Source organism: Exophiala xenobiotica, assembly GCF_000835505.1.
Source record: "Exophiala xenobiotica strain CBS 118157 unplaced genomic scaffold supercont1.1, whole genome shotgun sequence".
In the NCBI taxonomy this organism is placed as follows: domain Eukaryota; kingdom Fungi; phylum Ascomycota; class Eurotiomycetes; order Chaetothyriales; family Herpotrichiellaceae; genus Exophiala; species Exophiala xenobiotica.
Window position 1 is genome coordinate 3,421,034 of NW_013562494.1, and position 17,148 is coordinate 3,438,181.

Consider the following 17,148-nt stretch of genomic DNA (forward strand, 5'->3'; position numbering starts at 1 on the left):
ATAATTTTAGCAAGACTTCTCCCTATCCTCCCCTGAGATATAGAACTTTGACCCATAGCCCTTGTACCTTGTGTGCTCATCGCAACCTTTGACACGGGATAGAGGGCCTAGGTAATCTAGGATTTGGCCGCGAAACTGTATTTCCGATATCGGAAAAATCTTCATTAATGACTCCAACCTCCATCGCCTGGCCACCGAACCGTAAAACTCGCATTGGTCAACCAACATTTTCTTACTTTCCATATTGTATTGACGCGACATCAAGATGCTCGCTGCAGTCGGGCAACCAGTGCCCAACACAGAACACGCTGTGAGCGTATCTCTGCCATCATGGAAAGCCACCGTTGGTTACGAAGAAGGCGAAGACTGGGTGACTTCCAAGATGCAGACTGGCTATCCTAGATTCTTTATACACCTGCTGATCCAAGAACTGGAAAAGGAAGTACTGAAACTTTATGGCAGGCATGGCGAGAAAGTCATGCTTTTCCCTTCGCTTGCCACCGCGAAGCGGTGTCAAAAGTTCTTCTACGATAAAGTCGAGGGCCTGGGGACCGGCGTTGTGCACATTCTGCAGCTCGAGCCGGTCCTCAATCAAAAGAAATCTCATGAGACGGCATTCTCGTCGTTGTTTTGCGTCTTCTTCCCAAAGGACTATTTTAGCGTGGCGAAACAAGTGTGGCAGCATTCAGGAGACGGCATTTCAAGCCGGAGAGGCGAATTCTGTCTGAAAGCACTCAGAGAGGGCTTTCTGCAGCCGGTTGCGAGCCCGTCGAAGCCGAGGCACGAAGATGTCTATTCAAAGGGACCTCGACGGTACCAAAAGGCATCACAGAACGGCATCATCCACAACGTGAGCCCTGCCACTGATTCGCCGAAAGCCGACAATGCAGCAAACGAGTCTCAGGAGAAGGACCACGCTCAGTTTGTAGAGGAACGATTTGGCAGGAACCTCAACATCAAGCTAGCCTCTCAGGCCAAGCTTGCTATCCGACGCAGAATCAGTGGGTGCTTGACGGAGACTTCGGAGCTCGATCAGGCATTGGCTATTTCGCCCGACACTAGTAACAAGCGACAGCAGGGGCTTTCAGAAGACGATGTCTACCTCTATCCAACAGGCATGTCGTCAATCTTCAACACTCACAGGATTCTGATGGCCAACGCCGAGGCCAGGGGTCGAGAACTGCGAAAGAGCATCTGCTTCGGCTTCCCTTACGTCGACACGCTCAAGATCCTGGAAAAATGGGGTCCCGGTTGTCAATTCTATGGACTTGGAAGTTCGGCTTGCCTTGATGACCTGGAAAGACGTTTAGAATCTGGCGAGAGATTTCTGGCCCTGTTCTCGGAATTTCCGAGTAACCCACTTCTCAACTCTCCAGATCTGTTGCGCATACGCAAATTGGCCGACAAGTACGACTTTGTCGTGGTGATTGACGAGACTGTGGGCAACTTTACCAACATCGACGTCCTGCGGCACTCAGATGTCGTGGTCAGCAGCCTGACGAAAGTGTTCAGTGGCGACAGCAACGTCATGGGTGGCAGTGCCGTGCTCAACCCCGAGAGCAAATGGTACCCTGAGATCAAGCAGACGCTCGACAGAGAGTACGAGGACAATTACTGGGCCGAGGATGCAGTCTTCATGGAGCGCAATTCTCGAGATTTCATCTCTCGATCAGAACGGATCAATTGCAACGCCGAAGCCATTGCATCCCGATTGCAATCCTGTCCCTTTGTCAAGAAGGTGTATTATCCGAAGTGCAGCCCAACTCGACCAAATTACGATGCTTGCCGGACTGCCAACGGTGGATACGGGGGGTTGCTCTCTGTTACATTTCAGCATTATGAGCAAGCGATTGTATTCTTCGACACGTTGGAATGTCAAAAGGGTCCTAGCTTGGGGACGAACTTTACCCTTGCATGTCCGTTCACAATCCTTGCGCATTATACGGAGCTGGACTGGACCGCCAAATGGGGCGTGGAGCCGGATTTGGTGCGTCTGAGCGTGGGATTGGAAGATCCTGAGGATTTGACGGCGCGGTTCGACAGGGCGCTGAAGGCGGCGGAGAGCGCAAAGATATAAGTCTGTTGGTTTCGCCATGCAGGCTTTACAGACGTTCTGATGTTCAACTCATCGACCTGTTCTGTCCCAGATAAAGGCGCAATGTAAATAGGTCTTGACGCGACAAACATGAACAATTGAATAAGGCTTGGATTGAAGGACATTCATGGAACAGACTTGATATGGCAAGGTTGAGGCTAGTGATGCGAGTGAGGTTGATGAGGCTGAGTGCCACCCCCGCATCGGATGAGTTTATCCGGGCGTGACTTCCCTGCTGCTCACACCACGTCAGTCACGGTCAGTGCACGTCCTTTCAGGGTACTTCATGTTGATATCTGATGACTGTAGTTGAGAATCCCCGACCCTTTCACGAATGGATCTCCGACTGAGTTATCCTCCGTTTGAGACCAATATATGCCCCTACAGACCCGAGTGACACTCCTTCTATCCAGCATATAAATTCTCCTGCTCACCCTACTCTATCCGATCATCTTACCTGCGATCCAGCATCTATACTCTCCCATCTGGCCAACGCTCAAATCCCTCCAGTCATCGCTTCTAATCAACCCCTCCACAACCACAACCGCAACCATGGCGTGGCGCTGCTCAGGCCGCAACAATGCCGAATTGATCTCTAACCTCTTCAACGTCGGCCTCATAACATCTCCCCGCGTCCGCGACGCCATGATCTCCGTCGACCGCGCACACTACTGCCCATCCTCACCCCTCGCCGCATACGAAGACTCCCCACAGCCCATCGGCTTCTCCGCCACGATATCCGCACCACACATGCACGCCGCTGCCTGCGAGTCCCTGTTGCCCTACATGCCCGAGAACAAGGGCGCCAAGGTCCTCGACATCGGCTCTGGGTCAGGCTATTTGACGCACGTATTGGCCAACCTAGTCTGCGGCGGTGACGGAACGGGGTCCGGGCACGTCGTGGGGATCGACCATATCCAGGGCCTCGTGGACATGTCGCGAGAAAACATGCGCAGAAGCGAAGAGGGAAGACGGCTCCTGGACACGGGCAAAGTCGAATTGATTGTGGGCGACGGAAGGAAGGGGTATGCGCCCGGCGGACCGTACGATGCGATCCACGTCGGCGCCGCGGCAAGTGAGATGCATCAGACACTCATAGACCAGTTGAACAGCCCTGGAAGGATGTTCATCCCCGTCGAGGACAGCGACGGCTGGGGAAGTCAGTGGATTTGGGTGGTGGACAAGGACAAGGACGGAAAGGTTACGAAGAAGAAAGATATGGGCGTGAGGTATGTGCCATTGACGGATGCGCCCAAGTGACAATCATAGGGACTGGGAAAAGGGTTTTGGGAGTGGTTGTTCAAGCGACTTTGATCAGCGCGCAGTGGGCGTACAGTTCGATGTTGGGCGGAATACACCACCAGCAATGTAAGTCTTGATGAGAGTCAGGAACACATATGTGTACGATTAACACGACCACGACGGGCTATGAGGACCGAAAATAGGTGCCGTGCTAAGGCAGGAAACCTCGAATGCTATAAAGTAGCTGGCATTGTTTTACGGAAAGGGCACGAAACGTACTTAACATAATCATATGAAATTCTCAACAATCTTTATGACGGTCTACTCAGCTTGATGGGCGTACAGTACGCCCGGTTACAGACAAACTCCGTCTCGTCAACCATGCCATTCGACCACTTCTTTATGCGGACACCATAGGCTCCTCGGCCACGTAATGCAAATACGCGCCCAACAACTTGGTCCCCTCGATATAATTCCTCCGATCGAGCTTCTCGTTGATGCTATGCGCGGCGTCCGTGCTGCTCCCCATCGGCAACAACAGCACGTTCTTGCCCGTGGCCTCCTCGAACGTGATCGTGACTGGAATACTTCCACCCTCTCTCGTCATATCCGGCTCGACGCCGAAAACCTCTTTGACGGCTTTACTCGCGGCCGAGAAGTTCCAGTGCTTGGGGCTGGCAACCCACCACTTGCCGTCGTGCTGGCAGTACACTTCGAGCGTGTTCTTGGATCCCAGCTTGGCGAACTCGTCCTTGACGTACTTGTACACGGCCTGATTCACCTTGGGGCTTTCCATGTCCGGCACCGTTCTGATACTGAACTTGCCAACAACTTTCGCGGGGATGACCGTCTTTGCACCTGGCGCCGAGAACGCACCCTCCACGCCGTGGATGCTGAGCGACGGGTAGCGCCATCTCGCCATCAACGTGCGGTCCTTGTCGGAAAAGATGCCGGTCTTGCTCCCCAGACTCTCGTACAGATTATCCATCGTGTACGCGATAGGACCGTACAGCGCCTTCTCCTCTTCGGTCAGGGGCGCGACCATCTCGTTGATACCTGGGATCAGGATCTTGCCATTGGCATCGACCAACTTGCTCAGAACAGCCATGAGATCGGTCATTGGCTCGTGCGCGGTTCCTCCGAACACACCGCTATGCAAATCCTGGCCCGGTCCGGAGATCGCGACGGAGTAGTAATTGCACCCTCTGAGCCCGTAAGTGAGACAGGGCTTCTCCGTGCCGAGCCAGTAGTTATCGCTTATGCAGACCGCATCGGCGTCTTTGAAGAACTGCTTCGCTTCGGCCTTGATAAAGTCGTCTAGACCCTCGGAGCCATACTCTTCCATGCCCTCGAAGCAGCACAGGAGGTTGACGGGGAAGTCGACGCCGGCTTTCTGGTGCGCCTCAATGGCGTTGAGCCAGCCTAGCACGGGGCCCTTATCGTCGGTGCTGCCGCGGCCGTACATGCGTCCCTTTTCGTCAATGGTCAGTTTGAAGGGTTCTGTGGCCCAGCCGTCTTCGAGAAGCGCAGGTTGCACGTCGTAGTGCCCGTATACGAGAATGGTGCGTTTGGACTTGTCATTGCCGTAGCGTGCAATGACCACTGGTGGGAGATCGAGGTGTTCTTTCCCCGGCTGTTTGCCCAGTGGGCGTTGTTGGACTTCTGCGCCTAGAGCCTCGAGCTCGGCGGCGAGGAACTGGCCCATCTAACAAGGTATGTCAATTATGCTCGGCTGGTGGGATGCGGAGTGGGCTGTAGACGTACTCGTACGACATCTTTCCTCTTGTCTTCGTCTGCGGAAACTGAAGGTATGGCAACGGCTTTGCGCAGACCTGGTGGAAGAATGTGAGTGTCCCGCTACTCTGGGGTGCTGTGAGAAGGCTTACGGTCAATAAAGGAGTCGGCGAGCTCATCCACCCTGGAGTGTGGTCAGTCAGTGAAGTTGGAGAGCATCCCTGAGGTGTAATACTTCTTGAAGTAAGGTTCTAATTGAGGCGCCATCTTGTCGTCTGAGATATGGCCGTAGTAGGTCCTAACTGGTGCAGATGTCAATGGGCGCAGGCGAGAGACGGTGGAGCGGAATGCAATATGAGACTGAGGAAGACTGCTGGACAAGATGTTCAGGCTCTTCAATGAGTAACGGGGATGGCAGAATTTAAATAACATGTGTTTGTCGGGCTGGACAAGTGCGGGTAATTCGGCCTACAGCGAGTGTGCTCATATCAGAAGATGCGACTAGACATTGGAGAAATCTGAGAGTCTCTTTGGAGATGGAAGTATCCTACATGTAGAAATTCACCAGAGCTACTCCGTACCTGTCGCTCTTGCCAGAGAATGAACACCTATCTGTACATTTTTCACCACTTGCGCTTATCCTACAGTGTCCTTTTCTTCTTACTCATCTCTATACCACCGCTCCTTTCTCAGTTCTCGGTCCTCACGTGCCTCCCTTCTCTTCTTGCCCCATCTCGACTTGACAATTTCGGTGACCAGTTTCTGCTGTTCCTGCTTTCCGGGCGCCAGTCCTTCCGTCGCATACATGGTGAACAATGGGGAGCACTCGAATTTCTTTGATAGTCGCTTGACGCTCCATTGCAGAGGGTCGGCTTTCCGTAACGCCTTCATTTCTTCCACCTCCTTCATAGTCAAATGATAACTTTTCTCTTGCTGTCCTTTCATAGCAGGTATTTGTTGACTCAGTAATAATTGTGCCTTGCTTGTTTCTGGGTCTGGTATGATTTTTCTCCGATCGTTGTCCGGTAGAAAGATGTTTGGTGTGTGGTAGACATTGGGCATACTCGGAGGAGGATTGTGGACGATATGATCGTGCTGCTCGGTCTGAGAGGGCAGGAAGGAAGCATCCGGCTTGATATTCAGCTTGGATCTTGCTCGTCTGTAGGATGACTGGTGTCGCCGAAATGAGGGTTGCAGGATCTGAGCGCAAAGCTTGTAGAACCGCCCTGAGGCCGTCAAGGGCAAAGAACAGGCGGTCGCCGACTGCATAGTGATGGTAGGAATTGAAGAGAACGATTAAAGTATATGTATGGGAAATAAAGTCGTGAAGTATGCTGGGCTGAAGCTTTGCGTAGCTGAGTTGAGACAGGACTGGCCGCGATGGCGACTTTTTCTGGGACTCAAGGTGGCCTTGTCAAGCCGAAGAAAATATGTTAACTGCCTCTTGAACAAAGATTGCAAACAACATACAGACAGATATATGTCCGTCGTCGACAACAGGAAGTAACTCCGAAAGATCTGATATTATAAAGAATCATGAATCAATGCAATTCAAGGGCTGAACAGTGGAACGGCAGGAACTGGCTTGCTGGGCCGGAAACCGCAGTCAAATTGCAGTTTGCTTGGCAGTATGTAGTACGGTACCGTACCTGACCTCGCACGCCGTGCTAGGTCCCTCACTGTCCCTGATGGTCCGTTCCACTTCATCAAAGTCTTCTTCACACAGGTTGCCCATCAGGACACATTGCCAGCACCTAGATAACCTTCCCTTCGTACAAGATCGCAAGGACGTTTGAAAGGGCGCTCAGGAATCTTTCATTCTCTCCCCGGTCTCCGATGCTTACACGAACACAACCTCGACATCCATACTCATCCCCTCTGTATCTGATCAGAACACTCTCCAGATGCTTCATTTCGCGCACTAGGGAGGCAGCCGTGATACTGCATGGGCGTCCGCATCCACCTGCGGAGTCCAAAATCTCGAAGAGAACGAAATTGGCATCAAATCCACCTATCAAGCGGCCTACCCCCTTGATTTTTGGTAATTCTTGAATCAAGTGCTGTCGATTCGTCTTGATCAGGTTAATATTGTGGCGAGCTGCCGCCAGGCTTCCTTCGGTCAGAGCTGCCGTGGCAAGTCTGCTTGACAGACTGCCAATATTATACGGCTGCTTGATTTTATTGAGAATCCCGACAATATGCTGACAACCGGCTGCAAACCCAACCCGGATACCAGCCAGTCCAAAAGCTTTCGACAGGGTGTTCAAGACCATCAGATTGCCATACTGCCTGAGAAGGCCCATACAAGATGACTCGGGGTGGCTTGCGAAATCGATGTACGCTTCATCAACGACGAGCATACCACTCCAGGAATCCAGCTCCAATATGGTTTTGATGTCGCTCAGGGAGATCAGTGAGCCTGTAGGATTTCCTGGCGAACAGAGAAATATGACCTTGACCCGGGGACTTCTCGCCAAGGCCGACTTGAGCACCCCAAGCTGCAAGCTGAAATCCTTGCAAGTATCAAGGGGCGCCTCCACGACAGCGACATTATTCAGGCTGGCACGCACCCCATACATACTGTATACTGGAGGACATAGAAGAATGCTATCATGCCCGGGCTCGCAGAAACATCTGATGAGCATATCTGTTAGCTCGTCCGATCCGGGTGCAACGCAAACATTTGCCGGCGAGAGTTGACATTTGTATTGCGAGTTCCGCATCTCGCAGAAGGCGTGCTTGAGCTCGGTTTGTGACCTAACATGGATTGGAACAATGCAGACGGGCTTCGGAGATACATCCATCTTACGAATCTGGATATCGATGCAGGCTCACGATTTCGGTCAATCGTGTAGTCCCCAGCGCTTCTTTGTTTATGCCAGGCACGGCAGATCCCCAGATTGCTGATGCCAGTCTTGGAGACGGTGCGCATTCATTTAAGTCCAGTAAAACCGCATTGTCGGGGGTTTCACTTTGAGAAGGTTAGCATAGCAGCCTTCACGAGTGGCATGCGAGGGGAAACGCGGACCTGCGAGCGCCGTCGTATGGTTTGAAGGACAAAAGATGATGACGAACATTACGCAAACACTTGCAAGACATGGTCAGCTGGGCCATCTAGTTTGGTTGAAATCGAAGTCGACTGGATCAAGATGGTTATAAGAGCTGCGGCACCTATTCAGCAGACCTATTGACTGTAAAGCTAATCGACAATGTCCGCGAATGCTGGTGAAAAGTGCCCAAGTTTCGAGATGTATACAAGGTGGGGGAAGCAGTGCGACGCTTGTTTGATAACCTGGTAAAGCAACGAACGATGCGGTTGTCTGACAGATCCTTTTGAACAAGTCACGGGCACTCCAGAGAACTTGAAGTATTCCGGATCTGAAGGGACAGCTAGCCCTGGCATGTTACATTCTACAGTCAGGCCCACAGCTTTCCTCCCAGTCTAGAAATTGTCTGCTTAAGACAAAGTGTAATGAATCGAACGGCAGAAAGTTGCGAAAGCCCCGAGGACAACAGTGATTCCCACAGCATAGAACACGAGGGTCTGGCGTTGTTAGTAACTGACACGCCTGTGCGACTGGATTGTGTGGACGACCTACCTTTGCATCGTCGTCCCATTCCCTCTTCCGCGCTACGGGACTGATAACATAAGTGGTCAAGCCAATCAAGAAAATCACCAGCGAATAGCTCAGAAACATCAAAGGGCCTTGCCAAGCCAAGACCAATGCCCAACTTGGTCTACTTTGGGTCGTGCTTCCACGACGACGACACAACTTCTGCTGTGGCCCGTCCCAGTCTTGCCGACCTGTCCCATCAAGTAACACGACCTGCTGAGCGCCTAGGATGACCGCAAATAGGGCGAATAGTATGCTGACGTACCAGCTTGCGGGCGCAAGCCAGTGTCTGCCACTGAGATCTGTCCAAGAAAGGGCTCCGACGACTGATGTGAACGTGACTGCTCCCTGACTTGATCAGTAGCTGTTTCACAGTCTCCATGCCGGGCTTCTTCTAACCGCGACCTGTACATATTGTGCTTCTTTCGATTTGGCAACAAACCAGTGCTCAATAAGTTGCAAGCTTTCGGACTGGTCCGAGGTTCTGAGTATTTTCAGGAGTGGCTCTCTCGTCTCGCGTTCGTATAAGAGAAGGTATGGCCATGCGATGGCTTGGATAGCAGCATCAGCTAGCATATGTGCACCCTGCTTGGCAGCCTGATGTATCAACAGATGAGGCCTCTGCATTACTCCAAAGTGTACTTACAGCCTTCCACTCTGGTTTCTTCCAGCGCATTGTCACTGTGCTGTGGACTTGAAGATGGACGCAATAGCGTGGGTGGACAAGACAAACAGGTGAGGAGAGGCGAACCAGCTCCTTTACGAGGTCAGTATGAGCCGCTCAATTCGGACCCATACAGATCCGCAGGGGCCATCCTGTTCTTTCCTGGCCGCAGTGCGGCACTATTTTTGGTGTCACTTAGATTCCTTAATTGCTAAGTATGACGTGTAATATCAATACGCCGCAAGAAACCCTGGAAGGGGCTGTGACAGAACGGTCCGACTTCTTCGGTGTGCTGGCCACTGACTATTGAAATGCAGAACAGCCGAGTGGAGACAAGAGGCGAGGTGTGCATGCGACCACACTACATCAGGGAGTGCATGAACAGCATCACAAACAGTGCAGCCACTCATACCACCGACCCCCGCCGAATGCTACTGGTCCGATATGCAGTGGCTTCCTGTGCATGTTGGTGGGTCTAAAAGGAGCTGCAAGGCCATAGTGCTTCGTGCCCGGCGACAAGTAAGAGGGGTATCTTTCAGGTCGGTCATGATTCGACCCTGGGGTAGTACTGAAATCTCAACGCCCCAGAAACGTTGTCGAAGTATTGCGTGAGATTGATAGACAGACCAGCATCGATGGTCGAGATTCGCATCATGTGGCCTATTTCACAGCTTGGTGTGGGCTGATCAATCATTTCGCTTGGGCAACGCCCGATATACTACTTTGCATGCACGTCAGGGTTGCGGAGTGAACTGGCTTGGGACTCATGCTAGAAAGCATGAGGGATCGCAGAGTTACTAACAGTCTCTAGGCTGTGAAACCTCAACTCGATCGTTTTATGTTGAACATCCGCTGCAGCCTGTTCCATAATTGCCATCTCGACGTTATTATTCAAGATGCACTGTATCTCTTGTGGAGATCTCTTACAAGGGGCTCCCATAGCAATGGACGCATTGAAACAATCTGCTTGCGGACCTGGCTTTTTTGGTCTCGACTTCAACGGCGACGACTCGGCGGACGTCCTCCTGGACTTCGTTGAGCTTGAACAGTTCACAGAAGCACTTTTTGATCGACCCTCCGAGGAGAAGAAGCAGCACGATTTCAGAAAGGCTGGTAGGGTTTTAGGGTCAGCACTCGCAAGCATTCAGATGGCACTGTACTCATATTTCAATAGTTTCAAGGCCATTGGTACAGAAAATGGTGCTGTGCTAGGAAGGCCCGATGGATTTGAGCTTTTCATGGTAGAGCTAGTCCCCGTCGAGTGGAAAGTTCGAACCTGACCGATCACAATCCGGCAGTTGCCTCAAAATGAATTTGTCCTCCCTCCGGACAGAAGTCACCGCCCGTTGCCACCATTTCTCGACTCCAAAAGAGGGTTCTTGGAAGCCTGCATGAGGACATACCAGAAGATTGGGCAGATTATCTTACAAAGGCTGACAGAAGCATTGGAACTCAACGATGAGATACTGCTTGCCCATGCCAAAGACAAACCCTCCATGACCAGTCTCAGTTTCCTGAAATATCCACCGCAGCAACCTCAAAGCTCGCAAGTTGGACATATCCCTCACACCGATATCGGGAGTTTGACAATCCTTTTGACCGGACAGAAGGGTCTCCAAGTAGTAGATCCCGAATGTCAGAAATGGGTCTTTATAGAGCCAAAGGCAGGCCAGCTCATTGTCCAATTTGGCGACTCCATGCAGTTTCTTTCGAGGGGGCGGATCAGTTCTTCTTTGCATAGGGTATTCCCTTTTCCGGAGGCTCCTTATGCAACAAAGTACACGATCGCCTACTTCATGCGACCAAACGTGGAAGCTGAAATTCCGGTGGAAGATGGCAGCGTCTGGTTGTACAAAGATTTGCATTGCAGAAAGATGGATGCCTTTTCAAGCCCAATCAGAGCGTCCCGTGAAGATGAAGTCGAAATCATTTCCACAGCCAGTCCCGTGGTGGTAGAATAGGGCCAGAGAATGTTGATGTGAAACCCAAAGGCTGGAAAGGTCAACGACAGGCAATTTAGGTCCTGGAACAATGCTTTACAATCGGACATCATTGCGATATCATCTTTGTCTGGGCTGGAAGTACATGCACAGGAGCTCGAGCTTCAAGTAGCACTTTACTATTGCTCTTTCTTTGTGAAGAAAAATTCCTCAGCAATTCCTTTACCAATTCCACCGCATCTCGGGAAACGCCTGCCGACATCAGTAAGGCATCCGCAGAGAATCGGAGGAGTTGAGACTTACAATGATGAAACATGAGCCTTGCACCATCAATTCGCAAGCCATATTGCCAGGCAAGCGTCACGAGTCTGTTCGTATCATCCTCGTCCAAATCAAGCCAAGCAACGTTCGTTTCCGTCGGGTACTTCAAAGTGCCCTTGCATTCCCGCCGCCAGTACACTGCAATCTCATGCGCATAAACATGGGACTTCTCTAAATATTGCTTGACCAGGGCAGGATTTCCACAGAAGTGCTTGTCGAGTACATCAGTGCAAATTGCAGATATCACATCCGTCTTTTCCAAGGTGCCACCTAGCATGATCTTGACTCTCTCGGCCTCAGAGATGAACTCTTTGGTACCAACGAGCATACCACCAAATGGAGCACCCAGGGCTTTGGAGAAGGAGAGAGAAATGCTATCGAAGAGAGAGCAATATGATTCTAAAGGCCGCAATTCTGCAGCAATCACTTCCCAGATGCGCGTCCCGTCCAAATGCAGTTTGAACCCACGGTTCCGTGCGAAGCTGGAGATGCGCTGCATCTCAGAAAAGTCGAAGATGACTCCTCCGACCGCCGCTTCGAGCGATATTAGAACAGCATCGCTGTCACCAACACTACGTTGACCAAAGGTTGATTGTCGACCGAGAACTGCCTTTTCAAGGTCTTCCTTGGTCAAGAAAAGATTGTTCCCGGGCTGGATTGGCAAGAGGACTTTTTTGGAAGACGTTGCAGACCCTTTGCGAAAAATCCGGGACCTGGCATCGGCGAATATCATACCGGGCAAGCCATGTGAATTCCCACGCAAGAGTTGGGCTGCAATGACATTCGCCATTGCGTCCGTGGGGAGAAATAGGGATGCTTGACATCCGCAAAGCCTCGCAACTTTGTTCTCGAGAGTCCTTGTAACAGAGTCGTCTCCAGAATGCCCGTCGAAACGCACGCCTTTGGTGAGCGCAGTGACTATTATATCAGGGTCGCAACTGTACGAATCGGCTGGACGGGTTAGAGTGCTGCATGGCATCTGGTAAGCAAGACAACGACGTACTTCGGAAATCTGCGACTGCGGACGTATTCGGCGTCTTGTTTGATTTGGTAATGGTGTTGTAACTCTTCACTGGGGAAGTTGTCCCATCCAGCATCTCAACGTGATTTTGAGGTCCGGCCATATCTGATCCGTTTTCCAGATGCCGGTATCTCGCAAGCGGAGTTGTGGTAATCCGAGCAGGATAACCTGTTTGTATCCTAGATAGAGCAATTGTGCTCAAACATACCAAACTTCGCGCCCTTCTGACCACTGTTCTGCTTGCAAAGGCCGCACGTCTCAAAATCTGGTGATGTGCCATAGAGAAACCACAAAAGTCTCAACACAGAGGGAGGTGCCCAGCCCTCAATCTCCTTACGGCTCAGTTTCGCCAGTTTTCGTACATTCCAACCGGTGTGACAGGGTATCGGAGTTGGGTGCCAAAAGATGATGGGTGATTGGCAGAGAGAGGAGAGCCAGGGGTTGTTGTTGAGGCAGTGCGAATCACACCTCATGGGTAACACAGCATGCGGGCTGAGCAGCTCGTTCCACAAATTCCCTGCAATGACATCCCGTCTTCTCGCCCGCTCTTGCAAACGAGGCAACGGTGTCAAGCAAGGGGTCTCTGCAAGGAGGGGAATTGGGAAAGGAAGTTGCTCGTGATGCGGGCGGCACGTTATTGAATCACGGTCACCGGTGAGGATGAAGAAGTTGTCGGGCGTGATCATCTTCATCTCGTCGAGCAAACAAGGAAGGTGCGGCTGGAGGCAGTAACTTTGGATGTTGTCTTGCCCACGCCCGTGCTTGTCCGGGCTTGGTACAACCGTAGCGAGTAATACGAGCAACGGAATGACTGCCTAAACGCGAATTGATTCGCTTGGAAATGCGATGCGTAGGGAGAATTGACCGGGACAACGATTCTCGTTTTGCAGGTCCCTATGGAGTATGCTTTGTCCATTTCGTTTCGTTGAAAGTCTGATTGCTCCTTGCACCAAATTCTGTACGCCACAACGAAGATATGATAATTCTGTTCAGCTACCGATTCTTCTATACACTACCAACAGCCCTTTCTGAGCTCGTTAGGATGGCCTCAAGAGGATCTGACCTTGAACATGAACAGGGAGACTGTCGAATATACGTTATTTACACGTCCGGAGAGATGCTACATCGTTTTTCTAGTGTCCTTTGGGGGTTGGTTCTCGACTCTGAGCAGCTTTATTTACTATCCGGCCATTGCGGCGATCGCACATGATTTAGAGGTTTCGATATCGAAGATTAACCTAACGGTAACTTCGTACATGGTCATGTCCACCATCGCTCCGGCATTTGTTGGTGACGCAGCAGACATCCTGGGTCGACGGACACTATATATCATTACAATAGGCCTGTATGTGGCGTCCAATGCTGCACTGGCCAAGGCAAGATCGTTCCCTGCCTTACTCGGACTTAGAATGTTGCAAAGCGCAAGTATTTCTGGCACGGTCTCCCTTAAGCCATGCAAATATCCCACTGACCGTGACAGGGACTTTCTCGATCGCCTACGGCGTCATAGCCGATATAGCCTCGCCTGCAGGACGTGGGTCTTATGTCAGTGCCCTATCTTTTGGGTAGGTCGAAGTTTGCAACTCACTGACCACAAGCTGATCGATGACAGGATCACTACCGCTCCAAGCATCGGACCTGTATTGGGTGGTGCGCTAGCCTTTACTGCCGGCTGGAGATGGATCTTTTGGTTTCTGTGCATTGCATCTGGATGTTGTTTTGCGATGATGGTCAGCACTCTGCCTGAGACAGCTCGCAACCTTGTCGGTAACGGGTCAGTGGCTCCGCCTTTAGGAGCCCGGCTCCCATTTGACCGATTTATGAATCACTGGAATGTGCCTTCTCATTGCGATGGAAGAAGATTTCCAAACCCCCTCGAGTCCTTGTGGATTCTCCACTACAAAGACAATCTCATATTAATTGTGGGGGGCAGCATCCTTTACATGGTGTACTGTTGCATTCATGCATCTCTAGCAACCCAATTCATCGACTTCTATGGTCTGAATCAGTGGCAAGCTGGCTTGATATACCTGCCTTTCGGAGCAGGCTGCACATTGTCAACAGTTTTCTCGGGTAAGCTTATTGATAAGGGCTACAAAAGCATCGCTTTACTTTACGGCCTGCCACTTGACAGAACAACAAGGGGAGGCCGGGAACTTTTCCCCTTTGAGAAAGCTAGACTGCGATGTATCTGGATCCCTATCACTACTGCCACTGTTTCCGTATCGGGATTTGGATGGGTTCTAGACAAAAAGACGGTAAAATCCGTGCTCACATGGCCAGCAAGAGCTGTGTTAACGTTTAGACAGCATATCTCCATACCTTTGGTCTTCCAGTTCATCGCTGGCGTCAGCATCCAAACCTGCTTCAATGTAGGTCGAGCTACCCGTCCGAATGACGTTGCTGTCTTACCCGTCAGATTTACAACACTTTGCTCGTCGATATCAACCACCGCAAGCCAGCTGCGGCTCAGGCTTCGAACAACCTTGTGCGTTGCACACTTGCCGCACTTATGGTAGCATTACTTCAACCAATGATAGATCACATTGGTGTGGGATGGACATTTACAATCATGGGTGCAATGTGCCTCATCTCTACTTTGCTGTTTGTTGTGGAATACTGCAGCGGCATGGCGTGGAGAGGGGAGCGAAATCTACTTGCAGCACCAGAAAGACATCAGCTTGAATCGAATTGATCAATGAGGACTGTTCACAATGACGCGCAAAAATACTCGGTAGCCGGCGTACTCTTTCACAAGTTCCATCATTCCCAGGTTCTTGAGAATACATGTACAGGACATCCACCACCCGCAATCAAGAGGCAATCTGAGGCATTCCTGGCATCGGCTCTTCCGTTTCAAAGTCGTCCAAGTCATCTATATTCCCGTGCATGCTCATGTGTGTGTGATCATCATTTTGTTCCCGGTCTTCATAGCCTTCATAGCCACTAGGGTACTTGTCCACAAGATACCGCAGCTCATCGATGGCCCTGTTCGGGTTAGAACGTACCGTGTCAGGGTCAGGGGGCTCACATTTGGCGAAAACGAGTCGTGCTTGGATATAATGTTGAGGCACAAAAGTGTCCATGTCTGGTTCGTCAGGTCATGCATTCCGCATGGATATTTGAAACTCACATCCCATACAATAAGTTTCGGTCATCATAATCTTCTTCGGGCTGGGATTTGGGGAGATGACGATGATATTCCCTCATCCATTGTTTCCCAAGGCGATAGCGTGGTACGTTCATGTTGTCTAGATCGTCTGCAAAATCAGTGAGGCAGAAAGCTTGTGCCAGGAACGGTGTACCCACATTCGTTGTGCGCCCAAAAGACGGAAGGGTCGAAGACAATGGGCTCGCCAGTCGCAGCGTTCGTGGCCATGTTGCCGTACCATAGATCCCCATGTACCAATACAGGCCGGATCGTTCGCCCTCCAGTCTGCAATGGGCGTAGAAGTCGGGGGCATACCTTGGTGTACAGAGCCGGCAAGAGCTCTTGCAGCTCCTTGGACTCGCCATGGACTCTCCGCTCCTGCTCCGCAAATGCCTTCATTGCCAGGATGAAAAGCTCCTCCCACGATTCCGACCAGGTAACATCCTGGTACATACTGCCCTCGTACGTGACGATATGAAACCCGAACTTCCCATCTTGCGACCACTTCATGCTGTCGGTGTGCATTTTGGCAAGCCTGCTGCAGAACTTGGACATGCCTGGTAACTCTTCAATCATATCAACGAAATCGCAAAGGTAGAAAAAGGTATCCTGGTCAGCTGCGTAGGCGCCCCAGCCCACAGGCCGAGGGACGAAATCCGATGCAACTTTGTACAGCGCCTTGACACCCTCATATTCGCCCTGCATCATTCCCTTTCCAACCTCACCACTAGCCACTTTGAGGAAATAACTGTGAGGATGACCATTCGGTAGCATGATGTTGATCCTTGCTGTTCGCGTCCAGAAGCTGGCGCCGTGCGGTGCTGCAGACACCAAGCGATATCCTGCGGGGAAAACTGCCATTGAAAAGTCAACTGACTGGACTCAGACATGATCATGGAACGCAACAGAACATCCAGGAGTACGTTGCAAAGAGATACTCACAAGCGGCAACTTCGTCGTCAACATCAACTTTCTCCAACAGATCCTGTACCATAGGTGCCGGCATTCCAGTACTGAACGACATGTTGGAATCAAATTGCGATGAGGTCAGCTTGGCAGATGCTCGTTAAATCGCGAGAGTGAGGGAGGAGGGGTTTCGATGACTTTATGAAGATTTGTTAAACCGACTGCACTCGCGTTACACAGTGCAACGCACCCTTGCATGGCCAGCCTAGACAATTCACCTCGTCCATCCCAGTGTCATGGCGCACCCTGACATGTTTGCTGTACCAGTCGGTTCGCTCTTGTTTCAGCTGAGGAGACTCTGCCCTTTGACAGGACCTATTTTCCGCCTCACTCTGGTTTTTGCCATCTTTCAGCCTAACTGCGACTCATTTGCTCTTAAGGCGCCTGCGAAATTTCAACC

The 17,148-nt window shown here is 51.2% G+C and overlaps 10 protein-coding genes across 10 annotated transcripts; 4 read left to right on the forward strand and 6 right to left on the reverse strand.

Annotated features, from left to right (window-relative positions):
- Positions 1–66: 66 nt before the first annotated feature.
- Positions 67–2,360, forward strand: PV05_01332 (uncharacterized protein). The gene has a single exon (XM_013466306.1). It carries the CDS (start codon positions 266–268, stop codon positions 2,075–2,077), a length of 1,812 nt encoding a protein of 603 aa, XP_013321760.1. The 5' UTR covers positions 67–265; the 3' UTR covers positions 2,078–2,360.
- Positions 2,361–2,386: 26 nt separating this feature from the next.
- PV05_01333 (protein-L-isoaspartate O-methyltransferase) lies at positions 2,387–3,645 on the forward strand. The gene has a single exon (XM_013466307.1). The coding sequence runs from the start codon at positions 2,648–2,650 to the stop codon at positions 3,353–3,355; it is 708 nt and encodes a 235-aa protein (XP_013321761.1). The 5' UTR covers positions 2,387–2,647; the 3' UTR covers positions 3,356–3,645.
- Positions 3,612–5,588, reverse strand: PV05_01334 (uncharacterized protein). The gene is made up of 4 exons (XM_013466308.1): positions 5,307–5,588; positions 5,224–5,255; positions 5,102–5,169; positions 3,612–5,042 (listed from the first exon to the last, which is right to left on the reverse strand). Exons 1-4 carry the CDS (start codon positions 5,501–5,503, stop codon positions 3,738–3,740), a joined length of 1,602 nt encoding a protein of 533 aa, XP_013321762.1. The 5' UTR covers positions 5,504–5,588; the 3' UTR covers positions 3,612–3,737.
- PV05_01335 (uncharacterized protein) lies at positions 5,570–6,635 on the reverse strand. Its single transcript, XM_013466309.1, has one exon. The coding sequence runs from the start codon at positions 6,338–6,340 to the stop codon at positions 5,732–5,734; it is 609 nt and encodes a 202-aa protein (XP_013321763.1). The 5' UTR covers positions 6,341–6,635; the 3' UTR covers positions 5,570–5,731.
- A 190-nt stretch (positions 6,636–6,825) lies between these two features.
- Positions 6,826–7,650, reverse strand: PV05_01336 (histidinol-phosphate transaminase; the record flags this gene model as incomplete). Its single annotated transcript, XM_013466310.1, has 1 exon — positions 6,826–7,650. One exon carries the CDS (start codon positions 7,648–7,650, stop codon positions 6,826–6,828), a length of 825 nt encoding a protein of 274 aa, XP_013321764.1.
- An 878-nt stretch (positions 7,651–8,528) lies between these two features.
- PV05_01337 (uncharacterized protein) lies at positions 8,529–9,361 on the reverse strand (the record flags this gene model as incomplete). The annotated part of the gene is made up of 4 exons (XM_013466311.1): positions 8,529–8,615; positions 8,671–9,033; positions 9,085–9,282; positions 9,332–9,361. The coding sequence occupies 4 exons, from the start codon at positions 9,359–9,361 to the stop codon at positions 8,529–8,531; spliced, it is 678 nt and encodes a 225-aa protein (XP_013321765.1).
- A 932-nt stretch (positions 9,362–10,293) lies between these two features.
- PV05_01338 (uncharacterized protein) lies at positions 10,294–11,310 on the forward strand (the record flags this gene model as incomplete). The annotated part of the gene is made up of 3 exons (XM_013466312.1): positions 10,294–10,475; positions 10,524–10,590; positions 10,648–11,310. 3 exons carry the CDS (start codon positions 10,294–10,296, stop codon positions 11,308–11,310), a joined length of 912 nt encoding a protein of 303 aa, XP_013321766.1.
- An 88-nt stretch (positions 11,311–11,398) lies between these two features.
- PV05_01339 (uncharacterized protein) lies at positions 11,399–12,707 on the reverse strand (the record flags this gene model as incomplete). The annotated part of the gene is made up of 3 exons (XM_013466313.1): positions 11,399–11,541; positions 11,593–12,561; positions 12,614–12,707. The coding sequence occupies 3 exons, from the start codon at positions 12,705–12,707 to the stop codon at positions 11,399–11,401; spliced, it is 1,206 nt and encodes a 401-aa protein (XP_013321767.1).
- A 1,186-nt stretch (positions 12,708–13,893) lies between these two features.
- On the forward strand, positions 13,894–15,326 carry PV05_01340 (uncharacterized protein; the record flags this gene model as incomplete). The annotated part of the gene is made up of 5 exons (XM_013466314.1): positions 13,894–14,056; positions 14,112–14,196; positions 14,244–14,889; positions 14,941–15,003; positions 15,051–15,326. 5 exons carry the CDS (start codon positions 13,894–13,896, stop codon positions 15,324–15,326), a joined length of 1,233 nt encoding a protein of 410 aa, XP_013321768.1.
- A 118-nt stretch (positions 15,327–15,444) lies between these two features.
- Positions 15,445–16,806, reverse strand: PV05_01341 (uncharacterized protein; the record flags this gene model as incomplete). Its single annotated transcript, XM_013466315.1, has 5 exons — positions 15,445–15,619; positions 15,663–15,719; positions 15,765–15,891; positions 15,941–16,636; positions 16,725–16,806. The coding sequence occupies 5 exons, from the start codon at positions 16,804–16,806 to the stop codon at positions 15,445–15,447; spliced, it is 1,137 nt and encodes a 378-aa protein (XP_013321769.1).
- Positions 16,807–17,148: the final 342 nt, after the last annotated feature.

Coding starts and splice junctions, on each gene's coding strand:
- PV05_01335 (XM_013466309.1), bottom strand. CDS start 6,340: ATGCAGTCGGCGACCGCCTGTTCTTTGCCCTTGACGGCCTCAGGGCGG.
- PV05_01332 (XM_013466306.1), top strand. CDS start 266: ATGCTCGCTGCAGTCGGGCAACCAGTGCCCAACACAGAACACGCTGTG.
- PV05_01333 (XM_013466307.1), top strand. CDS start 2,648: ATGGCGTGGCGCTGCTCAGGCCGCAACAATGCCGAATTGATCTCTAAC.
- PV05_01334 (XM_013466308.1), bottom strand. CDS start 5,503: ATGTTATTTAAATTCTGCCATCCCCGTTACTCATTGAAGAGCCTGAAC. Junction 5,256..5,306: donor TTAGAACCTTACTTCAAGAA/GTATTACACCTC, acceptor ACCACACTCCAG/GGTGGATGAGCTCGCCGACT. Junction 5,170..5,223: donor CGCCGACTCCTTTATTGACC/GTAAGCCTTCTC, acceptor TTCTTCCACCAG/GTCTGCGCAAAGCCGTTGCC.